Here is a 22,528-nt window from a genome sequence, read left to right as displayed (position 1 = left end):
GTTATCATCTAATTCTGCAGTAAATGAGTCTGCAAATTTTTAAATATCTGTGATGTTATTTTCTCAAATACTTACAATAACAAGCTCAGAAACCAAGCATTTCCCTAAAGCAGTCTAGCACCGGTCTCTGGGCATGCCTACCTCAGGCATCCTTGATAAGCACCTGACACCCAGGCAGGTGGAAATGGTGCCCTGACCAGAGGTGTCAGTACTACTTCCTTAAGGTCACCTGCCCAGAGAATGCGAAAGGTCATATAAAATAACAACACTCTGTTTAGATACCATTTTTTTTATGACATAGTTTCATAGGCTCTGGGATTTCCCCAACCCCTCCCCAACCCCTCTCCCCATGTTGGATTCCTCTACATTGTTGCAGTAGTACAGTGCATAACCAGTCATGATTCCTTCATTGTGAGCCTGTACTCTTGTACCATGCATAGAGTCCAGCATCTTATTGTCCAGATAAATTCAACAGATTCATTGGGAGACTATCTCTGGTCTGAAAGAAGAGCTGGCAGAATATCATCTAAAATGAAAACTTCTTTTAAAAGTTGCTTTAATTGGCCAATGTCTTCCAACTACAGAAAGCTACAAAGACAAACCAACACACCTTGCTACCTGGCTTCAAGTTATCTGTAAACTTTCCTTATCTTTCTGTGATTTAGTCCTTCAGTCCATTTCTAATCCAGCTCCCTTGTTAGTACACCTGGGAAGGCAGCATAGATGGTCCAAGTGCTTGAGTCCCTGTCACCCACGTGGGAGACCTACAAAAAGTTTGTGGCTTTGGCTTGACCCAATTTGGTCAATGCGGTCATTTGTGGATTGGACCAGAGGATGCAAGAACTCTTTGTCTCTTTCTCTAACTCTGCCTTTGAAATAAATAGATAAATACATATTTTTTTTGAGGCATAATTTACATCCAGTAAATTCACCCTGCCCAGTGGCCCTGCCAGCACTCACAACACATCCAGGCGTGTAATCAGCAGCATGACTAACACACAGAACAGCCCCATTATTCTGAAACACCTCCCATGCACGCTGAAGTCAACCCCTTTCATGCTTCCATCTCAGACAACCACTATTGCTTTTCGGTCGCTCCAAATCTAGCCTTTTCCAGCATACAACATCAATAAAATGAAACCTTCTGTAACCTTCTGAGCCTTTCCCTTAGGAATGTATTTAAGATCCATGCTCACTGTTGATGGATCCACAGGCGGTCCTCTGTGTTGCTGAATGCTATTCTACTTGAGCGATGGACGAGAGTTTGCTTCTTCATTTACTAGCTTGAGGATGCTGAGGCTGCTGCTTGTTTCAGGGAATTAGAAATGATGTCACTATAAACTTCCCTAGATGGATTTTATGTGTATGGAGGTTTCATTCCACTTGTGTAAATATCTAAGGGGATATTAGTGAACATAATAAGCACATGCTTAATTTTATGAGAAATTCCCCCAACTTTCCAAAATGACTGTGCCATTTTCATCCCCACTCCTGGTGAGGCCTATGTCTTGCTTTTTGGGTTTTGAGCCTTATTAGTTGGTGTGCAATGATGCCTCACTGTGGTTTTATCTGCATTTCCCTACTAGCAATGTTAAGCAACTTCTGTGTGTCATCTATGTATCTTCTTGAGTCTATTCACATCCATTGGACAAAACTGAATTCTCACTGTTTGAGGATTCTTTACATCCTCTTAATACAAATCTCATATCAGACATGTGACTTGCACAGTCTCTCCCCACTCCGCCTGTGGCTTCTCTCTTTCTTAAACGTCTCATGAGGAGCAAAAGTTTCCTATATCTCACCAAGTCCAGGTTATCGATTTACTTTGGTTGATAATGCTTTGGTGTCAAAGCTGCTGCCTAAGCCAGAAGGTTACAGGAACTTCCTGTGTACACTGCTTAATTTTCTTCCATGTTCTCAGCATCTTCAGTGACAAATGAAAGCCATCATTAGCCTCTGAGAGTTCAGTTTTAGTTTCAGCTTTTGGTTATTAGTGATTTCCCCTAATCTCAGGCACAGTTAAACGATGCTTAACTACACAAAAATGTCTCAATGGTTTTTATCCACAGCATGGAAGATGTCCAGAGAGAAAAACAAGAAACTGGTGGTGAAATGGGGGTGGGGCAAGGTGAAGCAGTAGGTGGGTGCACCTGGTGGGGCTGCCCTTCAGGGCCAGCAGTGCCTCCCTCTGAGCCTGTGCATCAGTCTGCAGCAGGCTTCCTTGATAACTAGACTCACTTGCTTTGGTCACTATATTCTCCTGCACTTTAGAAGTCAGTAAGTTAGTAAAGCTTGTTACTGTTTACTAGCTAGAAGTCAGCAGTCAATGATACCTGATTGCAACACTGCAAACTGAAATGGGTCTCCAATTGCCATGCTCTAGGTGCAGGTGCTGTCCAAGTTGGCTAAGGAGTACCCTGTGCCACTGATGCCTGGGAATGGGGGCCTTCAGGGGTCAGGACCAACCCCAAGCTGGCCCAAGACAGCAGCACCAACGCTCTTTGCACCCATCCGGGGCCTCTGACTGCAGGGCCTCTCTGACGTGGTAGAGGCAGGACCCATCTGTCTCCTGAGCGCTTCAGACACCAAAGCAGGGAACCCGCCCCCTTTCCTTCTGCCCAGTGGCCAGACTCCTCCCCTCTGAGTGTCAGCGTCCCCATTCACAAACTCTGAGAATTAGAAGAAAAATAATCTAGTTATATCTGGATGTTAATTAATAGATAAATAAGTATTATTATTCCTACTTTATTGATAAGGAAATTGGAGCTCAACAAATTACCGTTTCAACTAATTTGAGAAGTCTTGATTTTTTCCTCCTCAAAGGATATAAAATTACTTAAAAATTATTACTAAATAGGGCCCGGCGCGATGGCACAGTGGTTAAGGTCCTCGTCTTGTATGTCCGGGATCCCATATGGGCGCCGGTTCTAATTCCAGCAGCCCCGCTTCCCTTCCAGCTCCCTGCCTGTGGCCTGGGAAAGCAGTCGAGGACGGTCCAAAGCTTTGGGATCCTGCACCGCGTGGGAGACCTGGAAGAGGCTCCTGGCTTCGGATCGGCATAGCATCGGCCGTTGCGCTCACTTGGGGAGTGAATTATTGGATGGAAGATCTTCCTCTCTGTCTCTCCTCTCTGTATATCCGCCTTTCCAATAAAAATAAAATAAATCTTTAAAAAAATATTACTAAATTAATAAATCCACATAAAATACAAAGTTGTCAACTTTTTTGGTCAAAGCTGTGTAAAGGACTCAAAAGTCTAAGAACAAAATTGTTCTAAAGAGAAATCAATGGACATATATTCTGTATTATGCAAGATAAGATGCTTAAAAACTTCAAGTCAGGGCCTGGTATGGCAGCCTAGTGGCTTAAATCCTCCCCTTGTACACGCCTGGAACCCATACGGGTGGCTGGTTCGTGTATCGGCAGCCCTAGTTTCCATCCAGCTCCCTGCTTGTGGTCTGGCAAAGCAGTAGAGGATGGCCCAAAGCCTTGTGATCCTGCACCTGCATGGGAGACCTGGAAGAAGCTCCTGTCTCTTGGCTTCAGATCAGCCTCAGCTCTGCCATTGTGGCCACTTGGAAAGTGAGTCAGCGGATCGAAAATCTTCCTCTCTGTTTTTCCTTTTCTCTGTATATCTGACTTCCCAATAAAAATAAATCTTTAAAAAAAATTTCAAGTCAACTCAATTTCAGTCCACTAGGCTAAGAGATGACACTGAACAGCTAAGAAACAGGATTCAAGCCCAGCACTGTCCCTGAAGCCATGGTCTTTCCACGCCACTGCAAGGGACCCACATGACAGAGGAAGTTGGTAGGACCAGCTGCAACCAAATAGACTTATTTGTCTGCTTTCCTCTGTTTCAACACTCACAGGACCTTTGTTTGGGGGGAGGGTGGGAAACATTCTAACATTTCAATGACATATATTCCAAAGACCACGTATGTGACATTTGTATAATGGGAAATGACCAAATAACTCAGTGAAAGGGGAAGGGGGAGGAGTATCAGAAATGCAGATAGAACTTGGTCCCAGGTGGGACCTGGACTGGACTCTGGAACAGAAAGATACTGGCCGAATACAAAGCAAGTGCAGAGGCTGCTTAATAGCTAATACTAACATACAAAAGAAAAACTGCATCAGAATTAGAATGTAGGGCTGATATTCATAGGAAAACAATGCCATAACAGTGGTGAGTCTATACTGATGCAATTTCAGCTTTCCAGTGTGAAGGGAACAAAGAAATACAGGGGATGAAGCTAGACGTAGCAGAGTTAACATACTTTGCCCTTGCTTCTTCCCGTTTTTGTTTTTTCTCGTCAACAGCTTTCTTCATAACTTGGTACCACTTTCTGAAATCAAACCATGGCTTATCTGAAAGAAATGGAATCTGTGATTATTAGCCAATAAACCACAAAAATTACACACGATTTATTTGAATTTTCATTCATTAACAATGTTAATGCTTCCAAAACAGCTCCTGGAGACTACTGGCGGTGTCACTGTCGCCTTACTCTGGGCTCTCCCAAGCACCTGTCACACTCCCTTGTCTAAGCTTCCTACTTACACTGTGGCCCCACCTACACTGAAGTCATCTTTTTAATCCTAGGAATATGTTTCTCCCACACTTTGATTACTTCCTTAAGAAAAAACACAAAATTTGTTAATATACAATCATGCCTCCTCCCCCTACGCTCAGTACGCATGGCCTTGCCTATGGTGGTGTGCCAATGTGTCTGGCAGATACATGAATTACTGATGAATACATGGATGTGTAAGATGGTACTCTAATAGCTGACTCCATTCTTCCAGTTTTATCAGCTCCTGTTCCTGTGCAGTTTGGTCCTAACTCAAAGACGAGGAAAAAGTGTATTATGTTATGCTGGATAGTTGGTGTGCATGTGTGCAAGACACAGAGGTTAGAGACAACCAAGTGCAAAGTGAATCACTCTCCATTATAATCTCACACAGTCTCCTTCAATACCTAACTAACAATGCTTTCAAGTGGTCAACATAATCAGCTAACCCAGATCCAGGCCTATGGAGCAGAGCCCCAGGAGGGAGGAACCTACCAAAGAATGAGGAGGACAGAGGAAAATGGCAAGAACAGCAGCTCAAGGCTCTTCAGCCTGACCAAGCCTCAACTTCTCTAAGGCTGACTCTCCCTGGGGGCTGGGGACAGGGGGTGGGGACAGAGAATGGGGACTACGCCTGCCCTGCCGACAGCACGGCTGTACTTGGCGGACTCTGCTCAGCAGGCTGACCCTTCAGCATTAGGGAGGCTGGAGTGCATCTGGCTGGCCTTCCCACAGAGGCCACCAGGAGCAATCTGTTCAGAGAAGCATTGCATTTTGTAGGCATTGCAAAGAACAAGCAAACTGATTATTACCATTAAACCCAATGCACATAAAATCCTAATGAAGAAACTGGAATTGAATGTAAGAATTCACTTATTTGTCACACTTCACCTGTTCCTAGGCCAGTTACTATTTCAGGCACCAGGGACACATTTGAAAGAAAGCAAGAGACACAGAGCTGGGCCTCCTCAGTGGCTCAAACAGAACAGAGGCCAGCATATCCAAATGTACATGGAGGATATGGCAGTTCATCGGAGCCTCCAGAGGACACCTGGTACCATGGCAAAGGATAGAGGCCAGAACAAATTGATCAATTACCCCAGCCAATCATTGGCAGTGAAGATTTGGGCAGATGGAGACACTAAGGTGGACTATAACAGCCAGTGGATTTGGGAGAGATCTCATTGTGATTAGAGTGGCAGGTTCGCCAGCAATTTACAACTGTTGAACTATCAAAATCTCTTGAGAAATTCATGGTGTTGTACATTTCTATTTTTCTTCCTGTTGTTGATTTTGTATTGTGGCTTTTCATTTAAGAGGGATGTGTGGTGACTGTGTAATGGAGACTAACATGTCCACATGTGAGGATGCAGTGCAGTGTGCATCTCTACCTCCAGATCAAAGATGGGCTCCTAATGAAACTATTAGCTGTATCTTGACAATGGGAGGCTGGACTCTCTGCCATTGTCCATGCAATGATGAAAATGTGACTGTTTATGAAGAGCTATGCTATAGTAATAATACAGGAGAATTCGGTGGGGAGTTGGGGCCTGGGAAAAGAAAAAGAAATAGATAAATAAATCAATTAATTAAAAAAGAAAAAAGAAAGTAAGACACAGCCTTTCCCTCTAGTTCCTCCCACCGATCACTGGCCAGGTATTTGTGGTACCTCAGGGTTCTTCTAAGCACTTGGTAAATACCAGCAGTCTCCTGGTACAGTTACACCAAGGCCACTGCTTACAAATCAATGTACTGGCATCCACTAGATGTCTGGACAGGAGTGATGGTGGCTGGAGATATTCGTTCCGATTTAGGAAGGGGAAGCAGGGTGAAGTGGGTGGGCGTGAACAGGCTTCAGAAGAGTGGTATGCATTCTGTCTCTTGGAGAAGGAAAGCAGGAAGGGGCATTTCAAAGACAGGGACGAGCATGAGCGAGTGCTGGAGCATCACAACAGACAGGATGATCACCAAGCTATCACCAATATCACCTGTTCAAGGTCTAGTACAGTCTGGTTCAAGCAGCAGCCAGGAATGAAAAGCAAGCTTGTCTTCACACAGTTGGGGACTTCAGAGTGTCCCAGTAGTTTCTCCAGAAAAGCAAGGAGATGACCCCGGTACAAGGCAGGCCCATGCTGTGTGCGTGGACATGCACGTTTGCAGCGTCTCCCTACACTTACTGTATCCTTTACAATCACTTTGAATCTGATTGACGAAACAGTAAAGTACCTTGGTGGTCTTCATTGTAGTCTTCAGCAAGATCAGACAAAGACCTGAAGATAACAAGAGGTACATCAATCTGTTTGGAAATCATGAATTTGGGTAGTTAAAATTTGAGTTATTCTGCAAGACAGGTATAGATAGTACCCGAAACCAATGTCAAATTTTAAAGAAGCAATTGCTGAAGATCATAATATCATCATTCCTCTTTGGTGACACCAGGGAGGGGTAGCATTCTGATTGCCCCCTTTTTTTTTTCTATGATCCTTGAGAAACACTTAGTGCTTGAAGTCTACAGGCATGTAATATAAAGTGCTAAATGAATTTGCAGCAATATTTGAAAGCTCAGAAATCAGTGGAGCAATGAGAAATATTGCTACCTAAGGAATAAAATAGGATCAAACAACTCATGAGCTGAGTCAACAATTATGCAAGAAGGAATTGTTGCCACACAGGCCTGGTCAACGTCCTGTGACTATGGAATGGCTCCACATTCTAATGGGACAACAGATGCTTTCCATGGGTCTAAATCATTGGGTAAAAGCAGCATCTTTTCGTTACTTTTTTTTAATTAAACGTTAATATCAGCACAGAAAAGTATTACCTGTTATAAATTTAGTACTTACCATTCTACATTGTCATCCAACAAAAAGAGCAGCTTCAATGCCACTACAATGACAGCCATAGCCTGCACGTCATATCTCACGGTTTTTGCCATTTTAGCAATAGGATCAAATGTCAAAAAATCCACTTCTCCTATGCCAGTCACCTTTACCACTTGACAGGTTAAAGCATGCATTTCATCTGTTGAAGAACCAAACAGTAAAATATGACTTAAAAACCTTTGGCTACTTAGATCACACTAATGTGCACATTGTAACTTTTATCCTGAACCACAACACTGTACCATACTATAGAAAGTGGAAGCATATATTTGTGAATAAATAAACCTCCAAATGATGTCTTCTCAGGAAAACTAATGGTACGATATTGGCACAGCATACTTATTCTGATTTTGACCTCAAAACACCTGCAGTTAACATGCCATGCCTCAGTCCCTAACCGAGAGCCACGCGTGCTAGGGTCCCCAGGCCTGACACTGGCTTTCCTGGAAGCACACACCTTGCTGGCATCCTGACCAGTGGCCTGAGCAGGAAATGCTTTCCTGAGGAAACACCATGCTCAGACTGCACAAGTGCCAGGGGCCTTGGAACTGGCAGTCTCAGCTTGGACTTAGGCTTCCCAGTCAGTAGCTTTGTGATGCTGGATTCTAGTCACTTAACAGTCCTTTCATTTGTAAAATCCCTGAGCACTCGTCTAAGCATTGAAGGTGTACCATATCCTCCTCTAGTTATCTTTAGTTAATTCCTAGAATACCAGCCATTGCTCACCAACGAACTCAACACAGTGCATGTGCTCAGTCCCCAGGCTCCATCAATTCCATCCCCTCCATGGAGCAGGGAGCACAGTGGTCAGAGGAGGCTCGGAGGAGCTGACATCATGGCTCAGGTTAAGCCCCAGCTGGGAATGCCTGCCGCCCTTCCTGGAGTGCCAGGTCAGGGACTGGCTACTCTGCTTCCAACCCGATGCACCTGGGAAGCGTGAATGACGCCTGCCACCCGCCCTCATGGCGGCTCTAGATGGAAGCCGGGCTCGCGGCTGCAGCCGGACATGGCCCTGTGACCACTGCGAGTGAACCTGTGAGTGGGAGATGCCTTTCTTTCATCTCTCAACTCTCTCTTACCCCTGCTCATCCCCCACCGCGTGTGTGTATGTGTGTGTTGCATCACTTTGCCTTCCAAATACACAAATGATTAAAAAAGAAAAAGGAGCACCCTAGGGACCCACACTGCCTAGACTGCAGCCCCTGCTGCATCACTTACTGGTTCTGCGATGTTGGACAAGCTAGGTGACCTTTCTGTACCTCCATTTTGCTTTTCTTTTCCCATCTTGTATGAAACAAGATTAATAGCACCTACCTCTATGATAGACACTGTAAATCTTAAGGGGACCAACAGCCCCACGCCTACAGCAAGGGCGTCAGTGCTGTGCGCTGTCCATGGCTGCTCCTGGCTTGTACTCCTAGTCCACCGCCATCCCCTCGTCTTATCTTTCCGTGGCCAATCATCTCACTGCCATGCTCTCCTGAACTCACTACAACTTTACCTCCCAGCCCTGGCAGACCTCTCTACCCAGTTCCTCAGCCAGGTGCTCACTGCCTTCTTGCTTTGCACATAACTCCTGGCCAGAAAGCCAACTGTCTCCCTTCCTCACTCGAGCTTTGCTGAGCTGGTTGCCACCCATCTCGGATTGGCTTCCATCAAGCACGTCTTCTTGGTTCTGTCCACTCTTGGGCTCAGGTCTCTGACTGCTCCGGCAGCTCCACGTCCCGGCAGTGCGCCCCCCATGACTGCCCTTTGCCTGAGAACATCTCAGCCTCGTTCTACTTGTCTCCCTAGCACAGCTTCCAGACACAACTGCAGCAAATCACATGTTTACAGTAAAGAACAAAAAAGGGACAAAATGAATTTCTCTGAAATGTTTAATAATTTCTCACTCTCTATATAACCACGATCACTTAAAATCTGGCCTCACAAGCTCTCCTATGTCTACCTGCACCTGCTGACAGCAGGCGTTTCTGCTGGCTTGGACTCACTCCTCAGCAAACATTTGCTGAGCAGCTCCCCGGCTCTGGGTGCTGTGGGTACAGACAGCAGAACGTGGCATAAGTGCTGCTCCAGCAGCACACCCACCAGCAAGGCGACAGAGCAGACTGGCCTGGCTTGTGCTGGGATGACAGACATCCTCGAGGTGTCCCCACACAGAGCCAAGAAGGCCCAGGACGAGCCTTGCCACGAAGCTGAGGACTACACTCAGGGAGATGTCAATGGCCCAACTGCATGCAAACCGGCAGTCAGAACCTTCCTAAAGGGTGTCTGACAGTTTTCACTTCTGATCCAGGTCAGGCTCCACTCAACACATGGATAGCAGAAGATGCAAAGTAATTCCATGCAACCAGCATTTATCAAGTGCCAACTGTTTGATAATGGAGGAAACCAGAAAACATAAACTGTAAAATAGATTCACCAAAATGTCCTCTTACAGGGCAGCCACGATAGCCTAGTGGTTAAAGTCTTCGCCCTGCAACCACCAGGATCCCATATGGGCGCCAGTTCATATCCTGGAGGTCCAACTTTCCATCCAGCTTCCTGCTGGTGGTCTGGGAAAGCAGAAAAGGATGGCCCAAAGCCTTAGGATCCTGCACCTGCATGGGACCCTGGAAGAAGCTCCTGGTTCCTAGCCTCAGATTGACTCAGCTCTGGCCATTGTGGCCACTTGAGGAGTGAATCACTGGATGGAAGATCTTACTTTCTGTCTCTCCTCCTCTCTGCATATCTGACTTTACAATAAAAATAAATAAATTGTTAAAAAAAAATTTCCCTCTTACTTGTACTTGGTCAGTCATGATAGTCCTTTTTCAGGTCATTTAAAAATCAAAATTATATTATTATGAAGAATGACATTTCTGGAAAAGTTTCTCCTTTCTTTTGAAGCATCTACTTTGTAAGTCCTCTTATACCACAGGCACAGAGTAACAAAGAACAAATGGGAGGAATCAGGAGGCAGGGAGCTGAGAGAGCTGGGGTCCCGGAGGGGCCTAACACAGTAAGGACCCTGGACCGGGAGCAGGACTGGATCACAGATCCCCTGTTCCCACCGCTCAGGGACCAGCGGCTTGCAAGACTCAATCCTAAGAGGAAAGATAGATCACACCTTAATTAGTAAGTCTAGTTTGTTAAAAAAAAAAAAGTTTATTCCATTCCCCTATCAGTAATCACACAATATAGGACATTTATAAGACACATAAAGGTGGAAAAAGGAAAAATATCACATATTACCATAACTGAGAAACAGTCACTTTAGCATTAGGTAAGATTTTTATGAATATTTTCTTTTTTTATGTAGCTATGGTAATGCTATGATTTTATAATACGCTTGTTTCATATTTCACAATAAGTATTTTCCATGTTGTTATGAATTCTTCATAAATACTGTTTTAACAGCTACATAATACTGTACTGAATATACATATTACTGCTTTGCAGAGTTATTGTCTTTCTGTTAGAAATTTGTTTGATTTTCCCAGTGCTACAAATACAGAGACCAACAATATTTACAAATACATTTCAAATGATTTCTACTTCACACATTGTAAGAAGTGACAGTTCTCCACACTGGTTTTTTATAATACTGTCTCCAAAACGTCTCATAACAAATACAGGGTCTTCTATATTATAACAGATTTAATTCTACTCATTCCTCTGACATGGAAGTGGGAAAGAAACACTCAGTAATGTCACGACATGTTTTGCTACACACGGTCTAGAAAATGACATCACCCCTGCCTCACAGCACATCCGCTCATTATCAGCCGTCAGTCACACCGCGGCGATACTTGGCACTCCTTCCACAACTTGGCACAGATGATACAATACAGGGCATCCCACACTCGAAAGAACCATCAAAACAGCACATTTAAAAAATATGTAAAACAGTTGGTTCTGGTCTAATCAATGCATAAAATATGGAAGAATTTTTCCAAATTTTGGAATCTTACTGACTTCTAGAACCTCAAAAGTCATACTTTTTTTCTAAATGATTTGAAAATTCTATTATTGTTGTATTTAAAAAATTATTTGAGAATTATATTTGATATTTCTACTTACATGTTACTATAAATTTGTTTGCTGCTATAGTTACTGTATATATAATTTTGTATACTGCTTTTTCCACACGAGTTTGTCTTTCCTCTGCTGTTAAAATGCATTCAATCATGTTTTTGGTATTGCTTAAATAATGATACAGTCATACCTTGTTTGTGTTTTCACCTAAGAATAAAAGTCCTGAATTTCTCACCTTTCTAGTCCAGCAAGAAATTCAGGACTGGATTCCATCGACAGATTCCATCGGCGTTACCTGTGCCCTGACGCAGAGGGAGGACGACCTGAGCTGCCACCGTGGAGCACGACCAGGCCTTCCTCTCCGGCGGCTTCAGGGACTGGAAAGGCGGTGGGTGCCACCACAGCAACAGCGTGGTCAGATTAGCACCAAGGATTTTCTTTCTCTCCAAATCCATCGTATAGTAATATTGCAAATCAAGAAGCCCTGCTTAGTTTAGGGTGGGTGGGGAGGTGCCTGCCAGCACCTGCCAAACTATCTGCCACTCTCTTTGCCCTCAGCACATTTGCTACAAAAACCAAATCACCTTCTCAAGCAAACAGCTCTTGCTCACTAAAGATTTGCGTTTCTGAACATCACCTCAATTCCTTTAAGCAAGGACTTGGAAATGAAGCTTCAGGTGGCTCCTGGTCACAGTGTGCGCGCTGCCAGGCCGTGGCCCACTGCGGTCCTGGAGGCTAACACGTCCTCACCGCGCCACACACTCACCGGGGAGGTTGACCTCCATCAAGTATTTCATACACAAGATGTTGGGGTGGAGGAAGCAGTCTTCAGTAATGTCCGGAAAACGAGGCAAATCTAAAAATATGGCCATTTCGATCATTTTTTGATAGATATCTTCATAGTCAGGCCAGGACTGAAAGAAAAGATGAAATCAGGGCAATGATTCAGGCAACCGAAGTTATTTTTAAATATTTTCTCTCATTTTACAAATAATACATATTCAACCTGTAATGCAGGAAAAATATAAAGGGGGGAAACATCTGTATGCCCTGACTATAATAACTTAGCCACTTTAAACTGTAACAATACTCATTCAAAAACGAATTGTAGAATTCCATTTGACTCACAGAAGGTTTACTGGCCTCACCCATGAGACAGAACAGTCTCATCATTTCTTACAAGAATCTGGAGGAAGGGAAGAGGCTGAGACACTTCAACCATCATCACAGCTGCTCCCCTGACCAGCTTCTCCCTCCTCCCCGCCACCCCCGGTGCCCTGGTGCCCAGTCATGACCTGAAGGGCACGGCATGCAGCAGCACATGTATCTCTATGAGAGACAATGTTAGGCTTTCAATCCGGCTACTAAAAATCAGCTTATCTCATAAAGGATGTAAGACTTTTGTTATAAAAGATTTATTTATTTTTTATTGCAAAGTCAGATATACACAGAGAGGAGGAGAGACAGAAATATCTTCCATCCAATGATTCACTCCCCAAGTGATCACAATGGCTGGTGTTGCGCCGATCTGAAGCCAGGAGCCCAGATCCTCTTCTGAGTCTCCCACAGGGGTGCAGGGTCCCAAGGCTTTGGGCCATCCTCGACTGCTCTCCCAGGCCACTAGCAGGGAGTGGGATGGATGGGAAGTGGAGCTGCCAGGATTAGAACCGGTACCCATATGGGATCCCGGTGCATTCAAGGCGATGACTTTAGCCACCAGGCCATGGTGCCGGCCCAAGGATGTAAGACTCTTAAAAGCCTGTTGTTACTGAATACACACACACACACACACAATTACATACATACATTTACTTATACAATCAATTTACTGAGATTGCTTTTGTGTGTGTTTTTACATATACTATTTATATTTCTGTAATTTATAGGCATTTCTAATAGTATTTGCATTTTGGCCTCATTTATTTATCCACTTAGGTTGAGAGCCTATTTTCTGCAAAGTACTTCGGGAAAATGTAAAGATGAATGAGACAATCCCCGAAGGAGCTCACAGCCTAGGAGGACACTGACAGGAGGTGTAGACAAGCAGCTGCAGCCTAGGAGGCCCCACAAGGAGGACATGCACAAAAGCCCGGCATTGCGGTAAAACGACCATTCCTGGTGCTAGAAGCTTCAGTTAAAACTGGCCTTAAAATCACGTTGTAGGGCCCGACGCAGTGGCGCAGTGGTTAAAGGTCCTCGCCTTGCACGCCCGGGATCCCATATAGGCGCCGGTTCTAATCCCGGCAGCCCCGCTTCCCTTCCAGCTCCCTGCCTGTGGCCTGGGAAAGCAGTCGAGGACGGCCCAAAGCTTTGGGAACCTGCACCCGCGTGGGAGACCCAGAAGAGGCTCCTGGCTTGGGATTGGCATAGTATCGACCCGTTGCGCTCACTTGGGGAGTGAATCATCGGATGGAGGATCTTCCTCTCTGTCTATCCGCCTTTCCAATAAGAAAATAATCATAAAAATAAATCTTCAAAAAAAAATATGCCCAATAAAATTAAAAAAAAAAATCATGTTGTAGACCCACAGGGCAAGTTGAGCACATGCACATTCTGCAACCAAACTGTTTAATCCCACCTACATAAATGAAACAGAAACGTGTATGCCTGTCTATACATACCAGATACATCCTAAAAGGTTCATAATAATGTTATTCATATAAGCGTCAAGCTGGAAGCTACCAGAACATCGATCAAAGATAAGGCACAGCTACAGAATTTTCCATACTGTCACAATGGAACGCCAGGCAGCAATGAATGCACCGATTTCAATGAGTGAGCCACATGTGGTGGTATGAGTGAATCCTTGAAACAGAACCTTCCAAGAGACTGCAGCCCACAACATCTTTGTGCAAAAAAAGGACAAAATGTGCCAGGTTGGTCCAAATCTGTACTGGCCCAAGTCAGGACAGCACTTATGCCAACGATGGGGGAGATGAGAGGGGACCGGCAACACCTCTCGGCACACAGCTGGGCCGAGGCTACATCACACAGTGAGACTCCATCCTGCTGTACATACTACAACATGTGCACTTCTCCTGAACTGTCATGTGCCTACATGAGAGGTTAAAGAAAAAGAAAATAGTGGATAGAGAATCGCAGCAAAGCACACTACTCTGTAACAGAGCAGCTCCGGGGGAAACAAGGTTACAGGCGCAGGCAGAGCCGGGACAGCCTTAAGCAGTGCATGGTCCAACCCTACAAACTTCCTGGCAGGAAGATGACCGGTCCTTCTTGGAAACTTCCAGTAGCAGGAATCCAACACCTTCCCAGAAGGCAGGCATCCTATTCTTAAGGCATCTACTTGTTAGAAAGCTTTTCCTTAACCTATGCTGAAGCCTGTCTTCCAATGCACACGCACGGAAGTCTGAGGTCCTTAGGAGAATGCTGCTTACCAACCATGTCTGCCCCTCGTACGACGTGAGGGCATTGGGGAATTGGTCGGGAGAATGTTTGATTCTCTGAAATTTCACCCCATTCAACGCAGCTCGCGTGCAACAGCAAGGCATAGGAAATGCTTCCCAAAGGCTCAGGGGACGGAGCACACATCCACATCTTTTCTAATGGTGACACTCAGTAATCCAACTTGAACAAGGAAATGCTGGCCTAATACATACACTTAAAAAATGAAAAGCTAAGTTTTCAGTGACTTCTAGAAAGAAAAAAGTCTTCCTTCTCCTCTTCTTTTATTTAAAGAGGTATTAATTTTTATTGGAAGGATAGAACAGGTTTTATGGAGAAGTGAAGACAGAAAGATCTTCCATCTGCTAATTCACTCCCCAAATGGGCACAACAGCAGGTGCTGAGCCAATCTGGAGCCAGGAGCTTCTTCCAGGTCTCCTGCATGCATGCAGGGTCCCAAGGCTTTGGGCCATCCTCTACTACTTTCTCAGGCCACAAGCAAGAAGCTGGATGGGAAGTGCAGCAGCCAGGACATGGAGTGGTACCCATAAGGGATCCCAATGCTTGCAAGGTGTGGATTTAGCCATTGAGCCATTGTATGGGGCCTCATCTTTCTCCTTTATAGAATAATTTCATTTAGAACTGTGCTTTGGGCCCAGCACAATAGCGTAATGGCTAAGGTCCTCGTCTTGCACACACCAGGATCCCATATGGGTGCCGGTTCTAATCCTGGCAGCTCCACTTCCCATCCAGCTCCATGCTTGTGGCCTGGGAAAGCAGTCAAGGACAGCCCAAAGCCTTGGGACCCTGCACCCATGTGGGATACCCGGTAAGAAGCTCCTGGCTTCTGGCTTCGGACTGGCGCAGCACCGGCTGTTGCGGCCACTTATGGAGTGAATCATCAGATGAAAGATCTTCCTCTCTGTATACCTGCCTTTCCAACACAATAAATAAATCTTTAAAAAAAAGTAAAAAAATAAATGATAAAAAAAGAACTCTGCTTCATTCTACCTGGAATTTGACTTTTCAAGTTAGGATGATTTTCACACTTCTGACAACATTTCTGCAACCCCAGTATTTTAAATAATGCAGGTAGGAGATGTAAGCGTCTGTATCCCTAAGGAAAACGCTAGAATACAGAATGCTTCCCTTAGAGCAGCACTCAATAAGAGATAGCACTGCAGTTATTGTTTTAGTCTGTCTTCTATTACCATCATCATCCTAGCTCAGCCAATCCCCTGACATCTGGCAGAACCCAACACGGTCTTAGCAGAGGAAGAGGCAATGGAACATTCCAGTGTGTGTCTCACTGTCCATGACCCAGAAAAAGGAGACAAAATTCTAAAACACGGATAACTATGTATCATAATGAAGCACTCTTTCTTATTTCAGTTTGTACAAAGCACACTTGCACTGGTGTTGTGGGTCAGTGGTTCACCGGTGCCAGTGACACCAGCATCCCAAAGCAGAGTGCTGGTTTAAGTCCCTGCTGCTCTCCACCATTGTGCCTGGGGGAGCAACAGCAAACGGCCCAAACCTTTCGGCCCCTGCTCCGAGCCAGGACAGCTGGATGGAGTTGGGGTTCCTGGCTCATCCCTGCCACTGCAGCCACTTGGAGAGTCAACCAATTGATGCAGAGTGCTCTCTCCCTCCCTCTCTTCTCCTCTGTCACTGTCTTCCAAAGAAAGCAAATAAATCTTGAAAAAAGAAAAGGAGGAAATGTGCTCATTTGTAGAACACATCCAATGAGTCTCATGGTAACTGCGAGGTGTCTGTCATATTGGCCCTGAATTTCCCTAGGCGAGTGGAGTCTCTGAGGCGTGAAGTAGAATAAGAGACTTAAAGCCTGTGTGAAACATGACATGTTTACTGAGGAATAACAGCACTTCTACATTCGCCCTTTGCTTGCTGGCTAGCAACTTTAACCCTGCCTCCAGTCTTCCGTAGAACAAGGCGACACAATCAAGGGAAGACTGAGGCAGATCAGAGAAGATTCAACTGCACCTGCAAGGTGCTTATTAAGGCACACCTTCTCCAGCAGCCTTCCTGGTCAACACTGGCCCCAGAATCTGCAGACGGACGTCTGACAATGCAGAGGCAGATGCCAAGGCTGGGAGTCCCTCAACAGGACAGGCCAGCTGTGGGGAGTGGAAAACAGAAGGCGCTGGTCATTTCTGCCCATGATTTTCCTCACAGACTGCAGGAAGTAAGGAAGGAGTAAGCCGAGGCCTTTACTCCAGGGCAGGGAATGGCAGGTGCGCACACACATTCCAAGGATGGTCAGAATATTGTTGGGGGGCAGGGACTGGGTACAGAAGCCGTCAGCTCCTCATGCAGTCTGCCCGGAATTCTAGCAGGGAGGAGTGGGAACGCTAGGGCCTGAGAATGCCTGTTATCATGATGCTCAGCTTAATTTCCCTCGGGTGGATTTTAAACTGTCAGGTTATTATTCCAACAAAGATAGCACAAACAATCCCAAGGGGTATGTAAGGCTTCCCCGGCAAGAGGGTGAAGTGATCTGGGGTGAAGTTGGGAGACCCAGGGCGTACGAAGACCCAATCCGGAAGATCTCCGTCCGGAGGCGCCGAGAGCCGATGACAGCTCTGGAGGAGTTGCTTTCTTCCCTCAACGAAAAGGGACCCAGTTTCACAAAAGGCGTGAGACAGCTCCAGGCAAAATGAATCACCCTGGCACGGTGCCACCCAGTGGGTTTGGCTGAGGCAGCATTACATCTTTTCTTTTTACTCATTCAGAGAGAAGACGAGAATGTTGTTTGTCAACACTCAAAATACTGGGGACGGACGCGCTCAGGGAGACTTTCCAGTTTCCTTTTTATCCTTTCTTCCCGAGCTAGTGATGACGAAATGACGGTCTGGATGGGCTTTACGGGCGCTGCCAAGAGCGTGGCAGAGTAACAGGTAGCCTGCACAGTGCCTACTTACAAACCGGTCCGGGGGCTTTAAAATAGTCAAAGACGACCATGGCAGAAAAGCAGCAGCCGTCCTGAAGTCGCTGGCTGAACAAATGGCGCCCAGAGAGACCCGCGTCCGGGTCCGACACTGCTTGTCTGGAAGGCTGGGAGGGGACTAGGCTTTCTTTTATTCTACCAGGTGAGCTGGAGGAGTCCTGCTGGAAGTAACCGGCGCTCCACTCAGCACCCCACTCAGAGACCCAGAGGCAAGGGAAGCAGCGAGAGGGTGCAGCTGGGACAAAGAGGAGCCTGTTGATAAATGCCAACAGCAGCCCGGGTCTGTGAGCCCCCGGCCCTCTCGCTCTGCTCCTGGGTCAGGCACTGGCAGGAGGACAGTGTGCTGGCCTGCTCGGATAGGGAAAGCAGCCGGCTCGGGACGCTGCGTCTGGGCTTCCACCCCCTCTGCGGAGGCTGCCCTGTGGCCGATTTGCTGCTGTGGGGACAGAGGGGCCTTCTTCAATCCCCCCTAAAACAACTCGGGGAGGACGCAGCAGGCATCAGGTGAGGATTTGTGTGGCCATCTTCCTTTTCTCGGGGTTTGTTTTTAAGGTGTTTCTACTTTCTGGAATAACAAAAATAAAACCCAACCAAACACAGAAGAGAAACAGTCCCCAGCAGCCCACACACACAAAACTCCACCGGCATTATCTTCACGGCCATCTCGGAGCACAATTGTACCTTTTGTCATTTCTGGTAGACGTACAGCTGCTGCAGAAGCCAAGACTTAGCAAAGAAAGCAAAGGCATGGCAGGGGAGGAAAATGCTGCCTTTGTTCACAAAAAGCCGTTTCCATTTAAAAGTTTCAACATACTATAGAATAGTGAATGCACTTTTGTGAGCAAACACAAAACACACAATGAAGAAAAGCTGCCTGTCGATTAAACAGTCATTGGAAGACATCCCAAACCTCCCCCCTTTTCTTGAAAAAAGAGGGGGAAGGAGAGAGAGCCTGGCGACTAACACTGCGTTCAGCTCGAAGGGATATTAAATATGGCACACAGGGCTTCTGGAGTGATACAGGTCCACTTAATTACAATAGAAAGAAGTCACAAGTTTAATATTTTTCAAAAGACCTTAAATTGTCCCAGCATGCATTACAAACGGAGCGCTTGGGAAAGCATTTTATTGAATGTCACAAATATTCCAGGGAGTTTGTTTTCCTTCATGAAGCAATGCTTAGAGACAGGTAAGGACAAGCTAGAGTTTCTGTTACACAAGAGCAGGCTCCTGTGATCACCCAGATCACAGTACCTGTCGGAGCCAACTTCCTGCTCAGCTGGTGGAAAGGGGAGCAGCGCCTCACCCGTACTCACTCTTATTGTTGTGAAGCAAAGACTCGGCTGAGAACAAGCTAATGCTACATGCACCTGTTAATCCGAACTTATTACAAGACTGCATTACAAAGGAAAATTAGCAGTAAAACTATCCGAAGCAACAACACAGGAGTGTCATGCATTCTTCATGCCTTATGACTCGTCAAACAGTCCACCTCGTATCTTCACTCTGCTAGAATCATCTTAAAGGCTGTTAGTCTGCCACATACAGGCAACACTTTTCTCAACATTCCAGGTCCCCGGAAGTCTGTGGTGACCGTGTCACATTCTGGGAACCACAGTGCTGGCGCAGAGGATGACTGGGGCCTTTTCAGAAACATACAGCTGGCCTGCTCACGCGGACACAGGCTGCTTGCAGCCTAGACTGCACAGGGTCAGGGACTTGTTCTGCCCCAGGGTCAGAGCTGGGAAAGCCTCCCTTAAATCCCGTGTGTTCCCCAAATGCTCTGCCCACAGTTGTGAGACAGCGTCACAGTGTGCTGAGGGAGACGGACAGATGACACCGGCCAGAGTTTCCATCTGCCTTGGGAAGGTGACTGTCCCAGCGGCAGCTCACCCTCCTCCCACGCGGTGTAAGAGCAGTGCCCGTTCTTGTCTGGGAAGTGCAGGGGAGAGAGCTGTGGGCTGAGCGTGCTGGGCTCGGTCCCGGGCAGCATCAACCTGAACCTGATAAGCCACCTGAAATCATGGTCTTCCCTTAGCAAATCCGGGCACATGGTTCTCTTCAAAGAAATACCAGTGGGGTCTCACAGATGTAGTTTCTAAACCGAGTAATTCATGGCAGGGATCAGTGTTCTGACGGAAAGCACGCATCACCTGGTGGGATTATTACACGAGCAGGTTCACGAGTGGAATGGACATATGCACAACTCTCATTTTTAAATGTCCCTGGTGATAAGCTGAAGCTATATCCCTTACACACTTCTCATTAAAATTCAAAAGAATGCTTTAAAACAAACAAATATTATTTAACAGCTGCCAATATATAACAAATACATCAGAAAAAGTCTGGAGATTTTTTTCTTTTGTGGAAAGTCTTAGCAGATCAATCTGAGATCTCTGGAAAATATTTTAAAATATTGTTTTATAATAATGCATTTCAATCATTTATTCAGCAAATACCAACCGAGCCCTTACTGTGTATATAAAATTACATGAAGTCATGGATTATAAAATAAAAGCAATAAACATGGCTGCTCTCTCGGTGAGTGTACACGTCTTGGTCAGGAGTGGAGACCCACAGCCACACGTGACGCGTTCCACTCCTCTCGTCCTCAGCTTCTGTTTAGACAACATCCTCTAGTTGTCTTCCAAACTTTGAAAACCACAAAGGAATACACTGATACATTTGTAAACCATGAAACATGACAACAAAGCGAACACCCACGGGCACCCTCCCCAACTTAGGAACCAGCTACCATGGCATTGCTGGATCTGTCGGCGCAGCCGTCTCCTGCCTAACCCTCTGCCCACCTCCACTGGTCGGGAATCTTGCTCTCCACCGATGACATCCATCAAGACAGAGTCCCACGAGTCCCACGTTCACACCCAGTGTGCTTAGACTCCATAACGCGTTTGTACCCGCAGTGCATTCTTCTCATGTGGTTAATAAATCATTCCACGAATGTACCACAGGTCGCCGAGGTTCCACTTCACAGGCTTTTGGACTACTCCTAGTTTTGTTTTTTTCACTTCCTGGCTGCCTTCTTTAATCTTTTCTTCTTGAACACAAAACTCTTGATAGTGAAGGAGTTAAACACGGGGGCATCTGTCTATGCAGCTCTAGCATCAATTCTACATCAATAAATCGCCATTATGTATGAGAATACCCCTACTTCCAAGCAAATACAAGAGCGTACTTAGGCACAGCAGCCATGATGGATGTGATGAAATACTCTCAGAGGCTCAGAAACTGAATCACAGGACTACACAGACAGACAGGAAGAACAGAAAAAAAAAAATGAAACAAATGGGATAGAATGTGAACATGCTGATATTAGATAAAGGCTATTTATGCATTGATGCTTTTTTTAAACACTTTTTTAAACCATTTCCTTCATTTTGCTTGCCTGCATTTTTTTAAAAGGTTTATTTATTTTTATTGGAAAGGCAGGTATACAGAGAGGAGGAGAGACAGAAAGGAAGATCTTCTCTCCGATGGTTCACTCGCCAAGTGGCCACAATGACTGATGCTGCACCAGTCCGAAGCCAGGAGCCAGGAGCTGCTTCCGGGTCTCCCATGCGGGTGCAGGGTCCCAAAGCTTTGGGCTGTCCTCGACTGCTTTCCCAGGCCACAAGCAGGGAACTGGATGGGAAGTGGGGCTGCCAGGATTAGAACCAGCGCTCATATGGGATCCTGGTGTATTCAAAGCAAGGACTTTAGCTGCTAGGCCACGCCGCCGGGCCCAAGATCTATTTATTTTTATTGGAAAGGCAGATATACAGAGAGGAGAAGGGACAGAGAGGAATATCTGTCCGATGGTTCACTCCCCAAGCAGCCACAATGACTGGAGCTGAGCCAATCTGAAGCCAGGAGCCTTTTTGGGCTGTCCTCAACTGCCTTCCCAGGTCACAGGCAGGGAGCTGGATGGGAAGTGGGGTTGCCGGGATCAGAACTGGCGCCCATATGGGAGTCCAGTGTGTTCAAGGAAAGGACTTTAGCCACTATGCTATTGCGCCAGGCCCACATTTATGCTTTTTCTACAACTTGAAGTTGTCCAACTTTTCTATAAATACAAAATTATTCTGAAATAAAAGTTAATTTTTGGAAAAGCCCTCTAAGATGTAACTGAAAAGAGCAAAGTGTTATGGCTGTTATCAAGCCACAGTCTCAGGTTATTCTTCATGCTCTCATGTGACACCAAAAACCCACGAAAGAAATCTCTCTGCTGGTTTACCCTGTCCCTTCACTTAAGAGTAAGATGAAGAGATGCAACTAGTATTGGCAAGACAGCAGAGGAAAATGGACTTTTAGACATTGTTAGTGGGGCTGTAAACTACTAGTACAACACTAAAAACAAAACTGCCATACGGTCCAGAAATCTCATCACTAGGCTAGTAGCCAAAGGGATCGAAACAAATGCATTGAAAAGATACATGTACTCCATGCTCACTGCAGCATTATTTACAACAGGTAAAATATGGAACCAACTAACTGTCCAGCAACAGTGGATGGATATATACAAAGCCACAACTGAAGACTATTGAGTCTTGAAGTAGAGAGTAGAACGCCGCGGCTGGAGGCTGGACAAGGGAGGAAATGGGCATGTGTAGTCAAAGAGCGCAGGATGTCAGACACACAGAAGAAATAAGCTTTCAGATCTATTATGTAGCCTGCTGACTACAGTT

The 22,528-nt window shown here is 45.7% G+C and overlaps 1 protein-coding gene across 3 annotated transcripts in view; it reads right to left on the bottom strand.

Annotated features, from left to right (window-relative positions):
- Positions 1 to 22,528, bottom strand: part of TAF1B (TATA-box binding protein associated factor, RNA polymerase I subunit B) — a 67,228-nt gene that overhangs the window by 6,000 nt on the left and 38,700 nt on the right. For 2 of the 3 annotated variants that reach the window (XM_040992814.1, XM_040992815.1), the window contains exons 9-12: positions 12,240 to 12,387; positions 7,418 to 7,595; positions 6,801 to 6,844; positions 4,281 to 4,371 (exon numbers count right to left, since the gene is read on the bottom strand). In XM_040992814.1, coding sequence (XP_040848748.1) covers positions 4,281 to 4,371; positions 6,801 to 6,844; positions 7,418 to 7,595; positions 12,240 to 12,387 — 461 coding nt within the window. Of the gene's footprint in view, positions 1 to 4,280; positions 4,372 to 6,800; positions 6,845 to 7,417; positions 7,596 to 12,239; positions 12,388 to 14,094; positions 14,307 to 22,528 lie in introns of those variants that run through there. The other variant, XM_040992816.1, reaches the window with a different exon arrangement.

Source organism: Ochotona curzoniae, unplaced genomic scaffold (assembly GCF_017591425.1).
Source record: "Ochotona curzoniae isolate NIBS_2020 unplaced genomic scaffold, NIBS_Ocur_1.0 contig_883, whole genome shotgun sequence".
Classification (NCBI taxonomy): Eukaryota; Metazoa; Chordata; class Mammalia; order Lagomorpha; family Ochotonidae; genus Ochotona; species Ochotona curzoniae.
The sequence above is the reverse complement of the archived record's forward strand: the minus strand, read 5'-3'. Positions and strand labels throughout refer to the sequence as shown.